The 14,360-nt window shown below is 51.9% G+C and overlaps 7 protein-coding genes across 7 annotated transcripts; 1 reads left to right on the top strand and 6 right to left on the bottom strand.

Moving 5' to 3' along the window:
* Window positions 1-434: 434 nt before the first annotated feature.
* Window positions 435-1,847, bottom strand: UHO2_03348 (uncharacterized protein; the record flags this gene model as incomplete). The annotated part of the gene is made up of 1 exon (XM_041558263.1): window positions 435-1,847. The coding sequence occupies one exon, from the start codon at window positions 1,845-1,847 to the stop codon at window positions 435-437; it is 1,413 nt and encodes a 470-aa protein (XP_041414197.1).
* Window positions 1,848-2,362: 515 nt separating this feature from the next.
* UHO2_03347 (uncharacterized protein) lies at window positions 2,363-5,338 on the bottom strand (the record flags this gene model as incomplete). The annotated part of the gene is made up of 1 exon (XM_041558262.1): window positions 2,363-5,338. The coding sequence occupies one exon, from the start codon at window positions 5,336-5,338 to the stop codon at window positions 2,363-2,365; it is 2,976 nt and encodes a 991-aa protein (XP_041414196.1).
* Window positions 5,339-6,561: 1,223 nt separating this feature from the next.
* UHO2_03346 (uncharacterized protein) lies at window positions 6,562-7,107 on the bottom strand (the record flags this gene model as incomplete). Its single annotated transcript, XM_041558261.1, has 3 exons — window positions 6,562-6,632; window positions 6,735-6,797; window positions 6,885-7,107. The coding sequence occupies 3 exons, from the start codon at window positions 7,105-7,107 to the stop codon at window positions 6,562-6,564; spliced, it is 357 nt and encodes a 118-aa protein (XP_041414195.1).
* A 361-nt stretch (window positions 7,108-7,468) lies between these two features.
* UHO2_03345 (putative ARL1 - ADP-ribosylation factor) lies at window positions 7,469-8,199 on the bottom strand (the record flags this gene model as incomplete). Its single annotated transcript, XM_041558260.1, has 3 exons — window positions 7,469-7,496; window positions 7,584-7,874; window positions 7,967-8,199. 3 exons carry the CDS (start codon window positions 8,197-8,199, stop codon window positions 7,469-7,471), a joined length of 552 nt encoding a protein of 183 aa, XP_041414194.1.
* A 953-nt stretch (window positions 8,200-9,152) lies between these two features.
* Window positions 9,153-9,603, top strand: UHO2_03344 (putative small nuclear ribonucleoprotein E; the record flags this gene model as incomplete). Its single annotated transcript, XM_041558259.1, has 3 exons — window positions 9,153-9,278; window positions 9,364-9,474; window positions 9,580-9,603. The coding sequence occupies 3 exons, from the start codon at window positions 9,153-9,155 to the stop codon at window positions 9,601-9,603; spliced, it is 261 nt and encodes an 86-aa protein (XP_041414193.1).
* Window positions 9,604-10,799: 1,196 nt separating this feature from the next.
* UHO2_03343 (uncharacterized protein) lies at window positions 10,800-11,903 on the bottom strand (the record flags this gene model as incomplete). Its single annotated transcript, XM_041558258.1, has 1 exon — window positions 10,800-11,903. The coding sequence occupies one exon, from the start codon at window positions 11,901-11,903 to the stop codon at window positions 10,800-10,802; it is 1,104 nt and encodes a 367-aa protein (XP_041414192.1).
* An 873-nt stretch (window positions 11,904-12,776) lies between these two features.
* Window positions 12,777-14,186, bottom strand: UHO2_03342 (uncharacterized protein; the record flags this gene model as incomplete). The annotated part of the gene is made up of 1 exon (XM_041558257.1): window positions 12,777-14,186. The coding sequence occupies one exon, from the start codon at window positions 14,184-14,186 to the stop codon at window positions 12,777-12,779; it is 1,410 nt and encodes a 469-aa protein (XP_041414191.1).
* Between the last annotated feature and the right edge of the window lie 174 nt (window positions 14,187-14,360).

Genomic DNA, 14,360 nt, shown 5'->3' with positions numbered 1-14,360 from the left:
CTCTGTGTTGGTTGCGAGATGGACTAGCTCTTGGACACCTTGGCAGTACGCGTCACAAGCATAATTCCACATTTCTCGAATACTGCTGCTCTGCAACCACGTTTTTTTTTTTTTTTTTTTGTTTTTTTTTTTTTTTTTTTGGTCAAAATCAAGCGCAGTCTGTGATCGAGCCACTTTCCTCCACACGTCCGCTTCTTGCTGATTTTTTTGAACAGTGTTACATCGGCACAACTAATCTTGCTCTTTCGGTCCTCGGTCTGCTACTCACACGACATGCACTTCAAGGGCACGATTCGGTGTTCGAGCTACTCACAATACATGCTCCTTGTCCACACAGGCGTCGAGCTCACGACCTGCCACGAAAGCAGATGAAGATACTCGAGCTTCTTTCATTGCTGCTGCTGTTGAAGTCTGTTGCCTGCGAGGGCAGCGATTTAAAGACCACTTGACCAGCTCCACTCCCTGACTCCACAATCAGCAAACAGATTCCGTACCATCTTCTCATGCTTCTCCTGTTTCTTGTACGCTTTTAGTTTCGCTTCCTTGTCCTCTTTCAGCTCACACAGTGCTTTGCCAGCTGCCGCCGCTCCAGCAGAAAGCATCCGATAAGCTTCCACCGCACTATGGACGTGATCAGGGTGACTCAATCCGACCAGCGTCCTCAGCTCAGGTCCTTGTCCGTCCTTGTGCGGAACTTCAGATCCCCTCAGCCCATAGGTGAGAGCGGTCATTGTAAGCGAGTCTCCTTGCTCGACAAGTTTCTTGCTAGCTTCCTTTGTTCCTGCTTTGAGAGCGTCGCTTGCAGGGTGCCAGGGTGGCGGGCTGCCGTCGGTGAGAAGGCCCATTGAGAAAGGAGACCCATTCATGAGCAGTGGTGCTTTCCAAATGAGATCTTTCAGCGAGTTCGTTCCAGATTCGCCTCGAGGGTCAGCAGCGAAGAGCTCCTTCCACTCGCCCTGAAGGACGTCAGAGTGCAAGCAGTGGTTCGAGTAGCTCAATACCACATCCAGCGGTCGATAGGGTGCGTTTGTAGCAACTAACCTCGACAAGCGCAGCAGTACCGGCAAAGGGTAGCCTGAGATACCCACTCGCTTGATGACTCTTTCGTCTTTCAGCTTGAACAGCGTTCTGACGGCCTCCAAGAACTGCTCGTCGCCTTTGCCGTGAATCTTGCTCGCAGCTTCTAATTTGGGTGCCAAGCCTAGCGACTCTAAAACTTCATCTCTGCTCTGGCTCATCCCCACCGTACTGGGCTGAACAAGGCCAGAAACGACCCCGCTCTCCCATCCCTCATCATGACTTTTACCCACCCTCTCGCATACAAATTCTGCATCGTGCGTCAGCGTAACATCCAAATACTCCGTCCCTAGCCTCCTGCAGCTGCCTCTGACACTCTCATCAATCTTCTTCGCAGTGTAGTTGAAGTGCTGCTTCTCCGGCCCATACCTTCCGCACTTTGTAGTGATGAAGTAGCTTTCCCTTGGGAATTCCGGTCGTAGGCAGCGCAGGATATTACCGAGAGTGAACTCGGATGGGAAGTAGTATGGCGAGGTGTCGAAGGCGTTAATTCCATATCGAAGAGCTAGCCGGACGGTGCGAAGTGGCAGATCGGAAGCAAGGGTCTTGGAGTCATTGTACATGTCTTGGCCGAATACTCCACCGCCAAAGACGATCGGTGAGGCGTGAGTTGGAAGATCGCCTCGGTTGGTGAGGTTAGCGGGGTCGTTGATTGGGGTAGTACGCCATGGTGCTAGGCCGCCTTTGAGAGGGTCATCCTGCAGGGTTTCGAGCGCGGGTTGCTCGGGGAAGTCGCTGTTGCTGGGCTCGACTGGTGGATAGACGGGCATGGTGCGCGAGCAGCTTGTGTGATGTCGTTATTGTTGGTGGGTCGTCGTTGTCATATAAGCAGATGAGGTCGATGGGAAAAGGTGGGATATCCGAGATGAGAAGCTCTCTTTTCAGGGAGCAGCGTCGCTGATGAGACTTGCTCGGCTTCCGTTGCAGACCTGCCTGTTCAGTTGTTCTGCAATAAGTTACTGCTCTGTCACAAAGCGTAGGATGTTGGCTGAGGGAGACTTCCCGACGATCAGGCTGGACGCAGGGATCGACGTGGGCGTGGCTCTCTTCCAAAAAATTACGTATCAGAAATTGCAGCTTTTCGAACATGCCACTGCTAGCGGTTCCACTCGGCCATACTGAAGTTTTCAGCTGCATGCTTCGTGCCGACACACACAACGCTGACCGGTGAAAGAAGGAAAGACAAGATGATATTTCGCAGTTTCGCACAACAAACGAGAGAAGCATCGTCTTTGTCAATGCTTCAGACAAGACTTCAAACGGGTGGATACACTATGCTTTGGACTCAGAGCGTATCAGTGTCATCGCTGTCACCACCGAGCTGCTTGTTCTTGTCATGAGATTCAAGCTCCTCAGGACTAGCAACGGCGACATCGTTCGAAGCACACTCCTCTTCCACAAGGGCGGATCCCACCTCAGGCTTGCCGAAGGTTGCTCTGCTTTTGGGAGCGACGCCTGTTACAGGTGTGCTGGGAACACTGCCAAGCAGAGGCGTGCTCTTGAATCTGCTGACGCGTGTTCCTGAAGGGGTGTTACTTCGACTGGCTTCTCCGCTGGCGATGCGCTCCGAAGCGAGCGTGTTGGTTCGTCCGCGCAAGAGACCCTCTCCGACGATAGCTGTGGCGATGGTGCCGTCAGGTGCCTGGTGACGGATCACGACAGGCTTGTTGGCGCGTGGAGCAGCGAGCGTTGTGTCTTCAGTGCTGTTGAGAACGGCGGCTGGTCCAGGAGAGACAGAACGTGAGCCAGGACGCGATGAAGGCCTCGAGCTGACGCCGCCCTCTCTGTCGAAGGGGAAGTGCACGCCTTCGCTCTTGGTTACCTCATCCTTGTTCGACGGCATCTGGGCAGTGCTTTCAACGACAGGAGTAGGAGCAGTAGAGGTTCTAACAGAAGCGTCCGAGCCGCTGATATCGGTCTCCTTCTGACTAGCGCTGCGTCCAAGCTTGAAGCGAGGTAGAGCAATCTTCGGGCTGGTGGGCAGCTTCAGGATAAAAGCAGGCAGCTGTACTTCGTCAGCGTCATTAGGCGTCTCCACCTTCTTGTCGACCATCTCCTTGTGACCAGGGCTGGGGGGAGGGCTGATCTGAGCGAAGTTCTGTTCGACCTCGGAGTCGTATTCGTCAAGAATCTCTTCGCCGATCAACTCTTCGAGCACGTCCTCAAGAGTGATGATTCCGATGGGCACATCACGCTGGGCCATCTCGGTGGCAACAGCGTCCACATCGATGTCGTTCTCGAGGGCCTCAGGAGGCAAGTCGAGCGAGTTGGACTTGGCGTGGCCACGGTGATGTCTGCGGAGATGGCGAGACCAGAAACTTGACTTCTTGATGGCCGAATCATCCAGCTGCTTTTCCTCGTCAATGTTGACGAGTGTCTCGATGCGAGCGACGGTGCCAGATCGAGCAACGTTTTGGGTCTTGCGCGCATCGTTGTCGTTGCCGAGATCCACAAAAGAGCCGGGCGAGGAGCGTCGAGTGCGCCAAGAGACAATGGCGAGATGCGAGCGACCCTCCTGGAAGACGTTGAGCAGATTGAGCAGTGGCTCGTCGGCGGGGACGGTCGGAAGTGCGTTGATGACCATGTCACGGACAGGTGTCTCGTCCTCGGGGTCAAGCAGAACACACTGCTTAACGAGCAGGGCGCCGATGATCTTCTTACGCTTGATGGTCGTGATCGAGGTCGTTGTATTCGCCTTGTCACCAGAGGCGGCGGTGACAGTTGAATGGTGGGTGTCAGCGTTGGCCGATGCAGGCTCCTTCTCGCAGATGACACTGCCTTCGAGGGTGCCCTGATCATCAACAGATTGTCTAGACTGTGAGTTGCTGACCTTCCTGCTCAAAGCACTCAAGAAGCCGCCCCGGATGGGCGTCAGAGCACCGCTTCCACTGCGTGCTTTGTTGACAGCAATCTCGATCTCCTGGTAGACAGGGATACGAGAGTGACCAGAGCTGACAATCTGCTGAAGCGTTTCGTAGCCAAGCTTGGAGTCGATCGAGATCATGAAAACGCGATCGATGGCTGTCATGGCCTGCTTGACCACTTTCTCTTGGAGATCGAGAGCACCACCGACAATGGTGACAGTGTCGTTGTTGAGATCACCACGACCGGCGGTGGCAGCATGCATGTTGACCAACTCTTTGAGCTCGGATCGTCGGTAGACAATACCATGATGAGGTCCGAGGGTCCAGTGAAGCACTCGAGACACAGGGAAAGCAATGGGCCAGAGCAAGAGCATGACTCCGCGCGTGAGCGGAGCAAGCTTTGCGCCAATAGCGAGACCGTATCGCGAGCAGACCGACTGTGGGATCAACTCGGCAAAGATAACGACCAGGACGATACTAACAATGACAGCCTGGACACCACCGCCAAGCAAAGGGTCGGCAATGATGGGCAGCGTCTCATTGGTAATCATGTTGGCAATCAGAAGTGTCGTGAGCAGAAGATGGCCATCTTTGCGGATTGGCATGATCTTTTCTGCATACCGCTTCTGCTTGGGCGTTCCCTGCAAGGAGAGCACCTGCAGCTGGGTCTCGTCAAGTGACATATAGCCAAGAGTAAGACCAGCAAAAAGACCCGAAAGCACGACGAGAATAGGGATGAGGATACCGTAGACGACCTTTTGAGTCTCGGAAAGCTCCGTGTCGTGGCACGATGACTCGCTGCCACTGGATGTGGCACGCTTGAAAAGGCGGCGGCGAACAGACTTGGCCACTGCTACGGTAGCGCTATCCCGACTTTCCAATTGAAAGGAAGCATCGCTGGTGCGTCGCCGAATTGAAAGGCGGTCGTAGAGATCGTCGAGCAATGCCTGAGACTCGAGCGTGTCTCCAGTCTGCGCATCACGAGTCTTGTCCTGAATCCAGCGAAGGATGGATTGGCTCGATGCGACATGGATAGAGTTGACGTCAGAATCGAAGGATCGTGCGTCAGGGGCACGACTCTGGGTAGTGGGTGCTATGAATCGATCATCGCGGGCTATGTCAGAGAAGGCGAGGTCCGAATTGAGAGTGTCAACACTGTCTTGTGGTTTGACAGAAGGAGGAAGGACGTAAGCCTGAACGGAGAGAGTGCACGAGACTACAAAATAGGCCAGACCGCAGATAAAAAGCAGTGCGATATAGAACGAAGATCGAGAGTGGTGACGGCGAGGCGATTGATGGCGGTTGTTGGAGCAGGCGGACCAGGTGCTGCTTTCAGGCGAGGGGTTTAAGGCTCTACAATCATCGGTGTCGGGACCATCATTTGCAGGGCACTCCATTCGCTGAAAGTCGCAGGTGGAAAGACGATCCAAAGCGGTGTATTTGGCCGTCAAGTTGTCAGAGGTCACGAATGTGTTGTGACCGGTGAAAGACGAGATTGCGATGATAGGCGATAGAGAAAGCAGTACGTCGGTAAGACTATGCCAAGATGTGGGGAAGACGGAAGAGCCTAGGGTAGCGCTGTCCTGTATATATCAGATAGCGGAGCGCGATCACGCGCGCAGCACCAACTTGCGGTGTGAATGCTGTGCAGTGGCCAGCTCGTAAGAATCTCAAAGAACGGCGCGGCGGTAGAGGAGAGCGAGACACTTGGACCCTACAGCAGCACTAGAACACTCGTCAATTGACGCCACTGCTGTGCTAGTAAGTGAACCGTCGGTTTTTACACTGACCGCAAGGCCTGACCGCGGCAGATCCGTGAGAAGCTTCCACAAAGACCCGATCGACCCGGCGAGTCGGGCTTGGCAATGGCCCGATCGATCCGGCGAGTCTCGGGCTTGGCAACGACCCTTCCCGACTCAGAAAAGCTCTCAGGCCCGTGTGGGCTTCGACTATCTTCTCCCCTTCAGCCAGCTTCAGACTCCCTCAATGACCATTCGCTGCCAATCTGAGCTTGAGGCGAGCTTTGAGTATAGTCGGCGTTACCACTCGTCCAGGGACAAAGCGTTGAGGAGTTGACGCCTAATGTGCCTCTTTTGTTTTCCGGATTTATCTCGAGGTGAAAAGCTGTTGCTGTGCTGGAAAGTGCTAGGCTGCAGACTCTGGCGTGCAGTTTCGAGCTTTTCTGAGAGAAAAGGTTAGTGTGTCGGTTGGATCTTAGCTTTCTCCAATGGCGGGGTTCTTCGAGCTCGGCTTCACCACGCCTTCGCGTACCGCAACCCTTGGATGACGACATGCTTGCGCTTCTTACCTACTGTTTCGCATCAACTCGAACACCACCTTTGCGGTTGACTCTCTTTCCAACGAGAAACATCTTCAGGTCTCAAGCCTTCACCGCCAGAAGTTCTGGTCCAGCTCTTTTCGTGTGATACTGCCGTGAGCTTCGCAATTTTGGCGTGCAAGCGTGGGGCGGTCTAACAACCAAATCGCTTCTGCCAGTGAACAGTCTGTGTACATTCCGGACCAAGAGCGGGACCTCGCTTCGCTTCCGGACTTTCATGCTGGCAGACCTGCGATCCAAGATTCGTCATCATGCGCTTGCGTGGTAGTCCTTTATGTATATCTAGCGGCTTACGCTTCCTGTCACTGTGGAAGCTTTGAGTAGGTCGCTGGTGAATCTCTCGTTGATCGTCTCTGTTGGTTCCCCGATCAGAAGTCAAAGGTGTTTGATGTCAGCAACTGGCCCGAGTGTTGCGCTACCGACACAGCTGTCGACTGATCTTTGCCTGAACTCACTCTTGTTAGAACCCCACGCGGAGCCAACAGTGCCCGGTGCGGGTTTATATGTCTCTGGCCTCTCTGCAAGACACCGAAAAGACAGCAAAGCTTGAATATCAGCTTACTCTCCTTGTCCCTGCTACACTCGATCTCTACTGGCGAACTTACGTGCCTCAGACAGCCTCTTGTCAGCGCTGCTCGATTGGATGTCCTTCCATCGCTTCTGCATCCATGACTTGGCCTCGTTTGGGTCGAAGCCGTTGCTGCTTAATGCACCCGATGTGGAGTTGTTCTTTCCAGCCGCATTGGGTCCTTTGGAGTCGTTGGCTTTGGCGCCCAGGTCAGCGCCTGACATGGCTGCTACCGCAATCGCTGCTGACGTTGACTGCATTGTGTAGTGGTGTGACGGTCAGCGTCGATGTGCGAAAGGTTGTTGGAAGGATGATGATGCAAATCAAATTTCGAACAAAGAAAAAAGGTTGGTCCGGGAGCGTAAACGCGCAGATGCAAGTGTCTCAGTTGTGGATCTACGTGTCTGCGCCAAAAGCATCAACTGGTCACGCTCTCAGACTCGTCGGTTAGGAACACAAGCGCGGTGCTCGAAGCCAACGCAGGTCGTGCCTCAGCCTGAAGGTCCAGAAGACGAAGAAGACCAAGCAGACATGGGGGTAACACGCTGTTGTGATGTATTTGTGTGTGTAATAGTGAAGATTAGACAGGCACAGAAAACTTTTGCAGCAGGGTATCGGTCATTACTTTGCTTGAAGGGTGTTGACAAGCCTGTATGATGTGGAAAAGAAAGCGATTCGTCAGTCTCAGTTCACTTGTGTGGCTGCGGCGCCAATGAAGGTCTGTGAAAACACTTACCAGTCCAGGCCGTCTTCCAACCCTTCGCCTTTTGTAGCACAGCATTTGTATATCGACCATTGACAATCTTTCAACTCGCTCAAGCCGAGCTTCTCGCTTACTTGTCCTTCATTCAATGCACCTGGCAAGTCTTGCTTGTTGGCGAAGACGAGAAGCTTCGAGTCTTTGAGCTCTTCTTCTGACAACATTGCTAGCAGTTCCGCTTTTGCTGTGTCGAGGCGTTCTGTATCTGATGCATCGATGACATAAATTATGGCTGCTGTGTTGGCGTAGTAGCACCTCCAATAGGGTCTGTTGCAGAGGCAGGAGAAATAAAGAGCAAGCTTGGTCAGTCCAACTTGCCAGTTCCGACCGTCTGGACGAAAGAAGGTGTGAGAACTTACCGGATCGACGTTTGTCCACCAAGATCCCATACTTGGAACTTGATGTTCTTATATGTCACTGTCTCGACATTGAAGCCGATAGTTGGGATTGTGGATACAACCTCTCCTATCTGCAGTCGATACAAGATGGTGGTCTTACCCGCACTGTCGAGACCAAGCATCAATATTCTAACTTCCTCATTTTTGTTCCAGAACGCCAGCTTGGAGAACATCGATGAAAATGTGACACCCATCTTGGAAGTATGGTTGGGTAATGCTGGTACGTAGGTTTAAGCCCTTGACCGCCCTCTTGATAGTTTTCGATGGAATCTGCGACGTTGCGTCAAGCTCGCTGAGTGTCAGGGCTGCCTTAATCAGAGGAGCTGAAAGTCGAAGGACTAGTTGCGAGACTCGACGATGTTGTTGGTCGCGCCTTCAGGGAAGCTTGCCGTGCTGGAGGCCCGGATCTCGAGCCTGTCCGCGCCGTAACTGCTGAGGGTGCTAGTTAAGGTCGCTATTGATAGTAGTCGTGGATCGACAGAGAGGTCTTTCGTTCTAAAGCAGGTAAGAGATTTGAAGGTTTGGCGAGAAGGGGTAAGAACAGATGACTTGTGAGGTTATTAGGAGGCGAGGAGGGAGCTGGAGTTCAGAATGCTGGCCTGAGAAGAATGAAATGATGTCGAGGTGTTGGAAGGCTTGTCGACCTTGGAAGCACGGATTCAAGTTGCCGTTGCCATGCACAGCGAGCGCTTGCAGGGATGTGCGTGTGTGGAGCTAAAATCCGTCTGCCAGATCGCGGTTGGACGTTGGCCCGATTCAAGCCCGATTTAATAACGTAACACACCAACTCCATCGGGTCATGGAAGGTTTCGCGCTCCTACAACACTTTTGAAGATTCATGATTCGAGCTGGATGTCATTCTTTTCCACACCATCAGCCCTTGCTGCACCATCTCACCAAGCTCTGCACTTCCGCCTCCTCAGAGCTCATCACCCGAGACACGAGAACGAAAGAATACTGTCGACTCGCACGACCTCTCCAGGCATACGGCCAGCCACCAACTTGAGCCCGGCTGCCACTCAACATCCACATCAAAGCCTACGCAGGATCACCAACTTCGCATCATCCAATAGGCAACGGAGACCACAGCAGCACACAGGGAATTCATACACATCTCAGCGCATTCGACCATAGAAGCTAGGACACAATGTCGGGACGGAGCAAAGTATCGGTGCAGCCGATCAATGTCATCTTCCGTCACTTACAACAGCAAACGAGAGTGTCACTATGGCTCTACGACAATATCGACTTCCGCATCGAGGGCAAGATCATCGTAAGTACCTTGCCGAGCGTGTATCGATCGTATAAATACTCTGGATAAGACTCTGACCATCTGCTTCTCTCCTTGGTGTTTGCAGGGCTTCGACGAGTTCATGAACGTGACACTGGCAGATGCAGAAGAGGTCTGGACGAAGAAGGACAACAAGCATGTAGAGCTCGGACGTATTCTGTTGAAAGGTGATAACATCGTAAGTCAATACTGGAGGTTCAGGCGTCACTAGGTTCTGTTCACTTTGCTGATACCTATCACTCATCTCTTTCTCTGCTTCTCGACAATCTTGTCAAACACACAGACACTCATCCAACCAGCAAAATGAGCTCACAAGCCCTCACTTGATCTCTCTCGAATTAAGGACATTGTGACAGTTGATTTTGTGGGTGTATGCAGAACTCGATCACTTATGGAAGGCACGATCGATCGAATGGCCTCGACAAAGCCACATGGCAGAGATGAGCATTGTCTTCTGTTTTCCACGTTCAGCGACAATAGTTATAATGCTATCGATTCCTCTCACCACCTTTACCCGCTGACCCGCCCAGGTTGCGGTAACCTAGTGCGCTATATGAAGCCCACTTCGGCATCGGCTTGTTGTTCACTTTTCCGGACATTTGTCGTCCATTTCCACTTTAGCCGCTGAAACTTTCCAAACGTCGCCAGTTGTCGTCACCGACCGTCGTCGACTGATGTCGCTTCCGGGTTTTCTCACTAAGGCCTTCGCTGCCCGATCATATCACATGCGAGACAGAACAATAACAGAACAATAACGAGTAAGAGTTCATGATAGCCTTCAATGGCTGCCTAATGGGCTGTCTTGGCCAGCTCATAGTACGAAGAATACAGATTGGTCGGAAAATGTTGAGTAAGCCGTTCCAGGTGTTTTTGCACATCAGGTACGTAGTCGGCGTCGAGTTGCCCGATCCCGTACACGAGATTGATCTGGTGCATTTAGACACCCAGACATGGAAGTACGAAAGTGCTGTGGTGCAAAGTGCGAAAGCTATCGACAAAGAGAGTATTAGAGCAACAAGACACATGAACTCTTGAGACGCCGGAAGAGAAGATGCCGGCTTCCGTCTCAGCCCGTAGCTCGTTGTTACACTCTTTTGATCTCGATCATGATACGTCACTTCTGAGGAAATGAGTGTGGAAATTGCGATTCAAAGAATGTAACGATGTGGTGGATGTGAAGAGAAGGACAATAATCTTATGAATGGAAGTGTTGGCTACGATTGAAGAAAGCGGAACAACGTAGCAAGTGTCAGTCGCCTTATTTGTCAAGACGAGGACCTGCCTATGATAGTTTGTCGTTTTAAGAGAGAGAGAGAGAGAGAGAGAGAGAGAGAGAGAGAGAGAGAAAGGGAGAGAGAGAGAGAGAGAGAGAGAAAGGGAGAGAGAGGCAGCTATCGGCCCTAAAGAGATAGTCCGGTCCCAAACGACCGTTGAACGAGCATATGAAAGCTTGGATAGGAAGAATACTGCTTGAGCATTCCCAGGATATCTGCTGTTGCACTCCTAGTGAAAGTCCGCAGCAGTTCGGACTCCGTTGGTCAACTTCACCATTAGTTGATTGCTCCATCCTTTGTCTAGGTTGGGATCTAAATAGCCCATGCCGTAGTTAAAGATGTCCATTCCAGAGCCTCGCTTTAAAATTCCAGGAGTGCCCCAGAAGTTGAAGAACGTCATACCAGCCGGGTCGATTTCCGCAAAAACTCCCGGATGTTTTATTTTCCACTTCGCGTTACCTTTGGTCTTGGTCATCCAGACCCTATTAATAGCAACTCCTTTATGCTGCAATTCGTGTTGCCCAGGTTCAATGATTTCGTATACGTTCCCAGGAAAACTGCGTAGTGGTCTCTTGATGCCATCCTGAGTACCCTTATCCAAAGCAATATAATTAACTTTTTTTAGCTTTCCCTCGAATTTTTCTTGGTTGATTCGGTTGAAGACGCCAGCGTCCTCGATAGGATGATGACGATTAATGGAGTATGCTCTGCCCGAGCTCGAAGCTCCCTCGTTGGAGACTCGGCCGAATCCACGCGCTTCGGAAGATGAAGGGTACGAACCAGCATGAGATGATGGAAGAGATGGAGGGATTGCCGATTTTCCTCGACCAAGGTCTCGCCTTGCAGAATCCAAGAAAAAACGGTCCCATTCTTCGTCAGGAAGAATGCGAGATGTTGAACTGAATTTTGGAGGAATTTGCGCAGGTTGTGGGGCGTTCCCGAAGGACGACAAATGCTGTTGAGGCAACCCATGTTGAGGGACATTCGGACCTTGTTGAGTTACGACACTCTGGAGGTTAGATGGTGGCCATTGGTAGAGGTTGTGGTTCTGGAAGTCATGGTTCTGGAAGTCATGGTTCTGGAAGCCATGGTTCTGGAAGCCATGGTTCTGGAAGTCATGGTTCTGGAAGTCATGGTTCTGGAAGCCGTGGTTCTGGAAGTCATGGTTCTGGAAGCCATGGTTCTGGAAGTCATGGTTCTGGAAGCCGTGGTTCTGAGAGCCGTACGGCGACCATCCATAATTGGGACCGGTAGGTAGTGATAGTGCAACAGAAACAAGGCTGAGGAAGAGGAGAGAACCCAAACCCGAGTGTAAGGACAGTGGATTCCGCATGATTGCAAAAGGAATGGAAGAGGCTGGATGGGAAGGAAAGGAATGTGCTGTGAGCTCTGTATGCTGCCTGGGATGCCGACGCACCCTATTTGTAGGCCAGAGCAAGCATGGTCATACCCACACAGCCTCAAACACTTCGTAGCGAGTGCAAGGCCAATTTGCGACCTCGTTGTTTCCTCGGCACATTTTAGTCGCCAAGCCGTTCACCAAACCCTCCATCATTTCAGGCGTGGGCGAGTTGGGCAGCCTCCTCGGATTCGTGCTTCAGAGCCTCTAACAGAGACCAGGGAGGAGCTAGACAAACGCTCCGTGTAAGTGGGAACCAAACGAAGGCGTTGCAAAGCTGAAATCGACAACGTTGCTTCGGTTGCACAGGCCTCCCACACCTAATTGTTGAAAAGTGAAGACATTTGGGTCCCGATACTGGCGATCAGGGAGAGTCTAAGTACGATGTCACTGCTGGTTTAGACAGAAACATGTATTCTCAATTGACTAAATGAACATGGCGAGAACCTATTGTTCTCGAGCTAAGTATAAATACATCTCTGAGGCTGATACCGAGTGTGGGTGCTATCTACTTAATGACGATGTCTGACAACGAGCGGGACCAGGTTGCATCCGATCCCTGGCGTGATCGTCTCTGTCTAATCTCCGATCAGATCTGCTTCGCCCGATCTCTCTCATATCGCCTTATGTCTCCTTACATCACCATGTTGGAATGTCTACTTTCAACACTAATACCCTATCAGCGGAATGAACTGCATCTCAATTTCACAAACATGAAAGCATCGGTGGGACGTTTATTATTGTCTAACCAAGTCGATACAGTGCAAGGTGGGGGCTCACGTCGCAACAACGAAAGATCGCCTGTCTTCAGGGGTGAACGTGGACAGCGTCGCCTATCGCCTTCTTGGAGACACTATTCATCTTTTCCAACAAAAAACTATTGACGTGGTCGAAATCTGCCTCCTCGAGATGACCCACACCATGATGCTTGACGAACGTGCTGAAGCCTTTTTCTGCTCTCTTATTCGGGAAAGCCCAAAATGCATACCTCGCCCTTCTCGCGATCCCGTTATTCCGACCATCTCTCGGTGAAAAGCTGTCAAGGATGACCATACGCACGTCCAAAGGCTCTGAATTCACCCCATAAAACCCTGGAACTTTGATAAAAGGAAGCACTCGGCTGGGAACAGCGGATGAGCCTATAATACTCTGTCGCGGATTTTTTTCCATGGGCAGCTGTTCGGCTACCCACTTGAGCCTGCCACCAAAGATTTCATTGTTGATCATCTCTCGAATTCCGTGGCCGGTGCTGAGATAATGTAACTTATCACGGGTTCTTGTAAGCCTCTCTTCCCCGGCTGTTCTGGAAGTTGGCACTGACCATGGGAGTCGTTTGAGAGCCTCAGGCTCAGCAAACCTCGGTCGGACGTAGTTGTTGACGTATTTGTCGAGCTCTTCCTTTGTCCACACCTTGTTCGGACTTGTCGCTCTTACACCCTTCCAAGGAGGTCTTGAAACGCGAAGACCTTTGAGCCGGTTCGCTGTGTCGACAGTGCTGTGAGAAGCATGATCTTTGCTCGTAGAGCGAGAGGACATAAGATCTCTTGCAAGGGGAAAATGATCTTGAGCGTGTGAGAATGGATGCGAGAGCAGGTTTCCTGAATTGCTGGGTCCGCTTTGCTCGAAACCCATTTCTGGTTGACCAGCCTGCCCAAAGTTGGAATGCATCTGCTGACGCGGGGTCGGGAGGTGTGCGAAGGGATCGACATGCTGATAATCGAAGGGGTGATAGCTTTCGATACGAGCAGTGTGAGGAGCTAGCGACGAACCAAATTGTTCATGGGTGGGAATTGACGTTACGCGCTGCCTCTGCTCTACAGCTTGATGACTGGGCTCGCCGGACCGGACTGTATTCGGCTTGTCGGCTTCGTCTTCGAACCACTTTGACAGATAAGGTCCGAAGTCAAAGTCCAACAAGGAAGAGATCGTGGGTGAATCTGGGCGAGCCGCCGGCTGCAAGTGTTGCCGATGACTCCACTGCCCACGCACTTCGTCACTTGGAGATGATTGGTAATGCTGAGGATATACGACGTGAATCATCGGATCAGATGGTCCAGCTGTGTTGTCAACATTCGATGGCTCTAGGTTCGAGTCGATGCTTGGCGATGCTGCCTGCCAGGCACCCTGGCCCCCGGTAGGCTGTGACCAGACGAAGGCGGTGCGTAGCCCAATGAAAAGAGCGAGGGCTTTGAAGCGCCATCGCAGGTCACCGAACATGATAGCAAATAGCCTAAAGCAGAACAATGCTCGACGATGTGAGAATGAGTGAAGATTGTGGCGTGGCTCTGATCCCTTACGCCTCACGTCCTCTTTATACAGTCCTTGGCATCTTCTGTCGCTTCATCTTTTCGCCAACAACACGCTCGAGTACCTCCTCCGAAGGAAGCAAAT

This window comes from Ustilago hordei (assembly GCF_900519145.1).
Source record: "Ustilago hordei strain Uho2 genome assembly, contig: UHO2_contig_05, whole genome shotgun sequence".
Classification (NCBI taxonomy): domain Eukaryota; kingdom Fungi; phylum Basidiomycota; class Ustilaginomycetes; order Ustilaginales; family Ustilaginaceae; genus Ustilago; species Ustilago hordei.
Note: the sequence above shows the minus strand (reverse complement) of the source record. Positions and strands in the feature narration are given on the sequence as shown.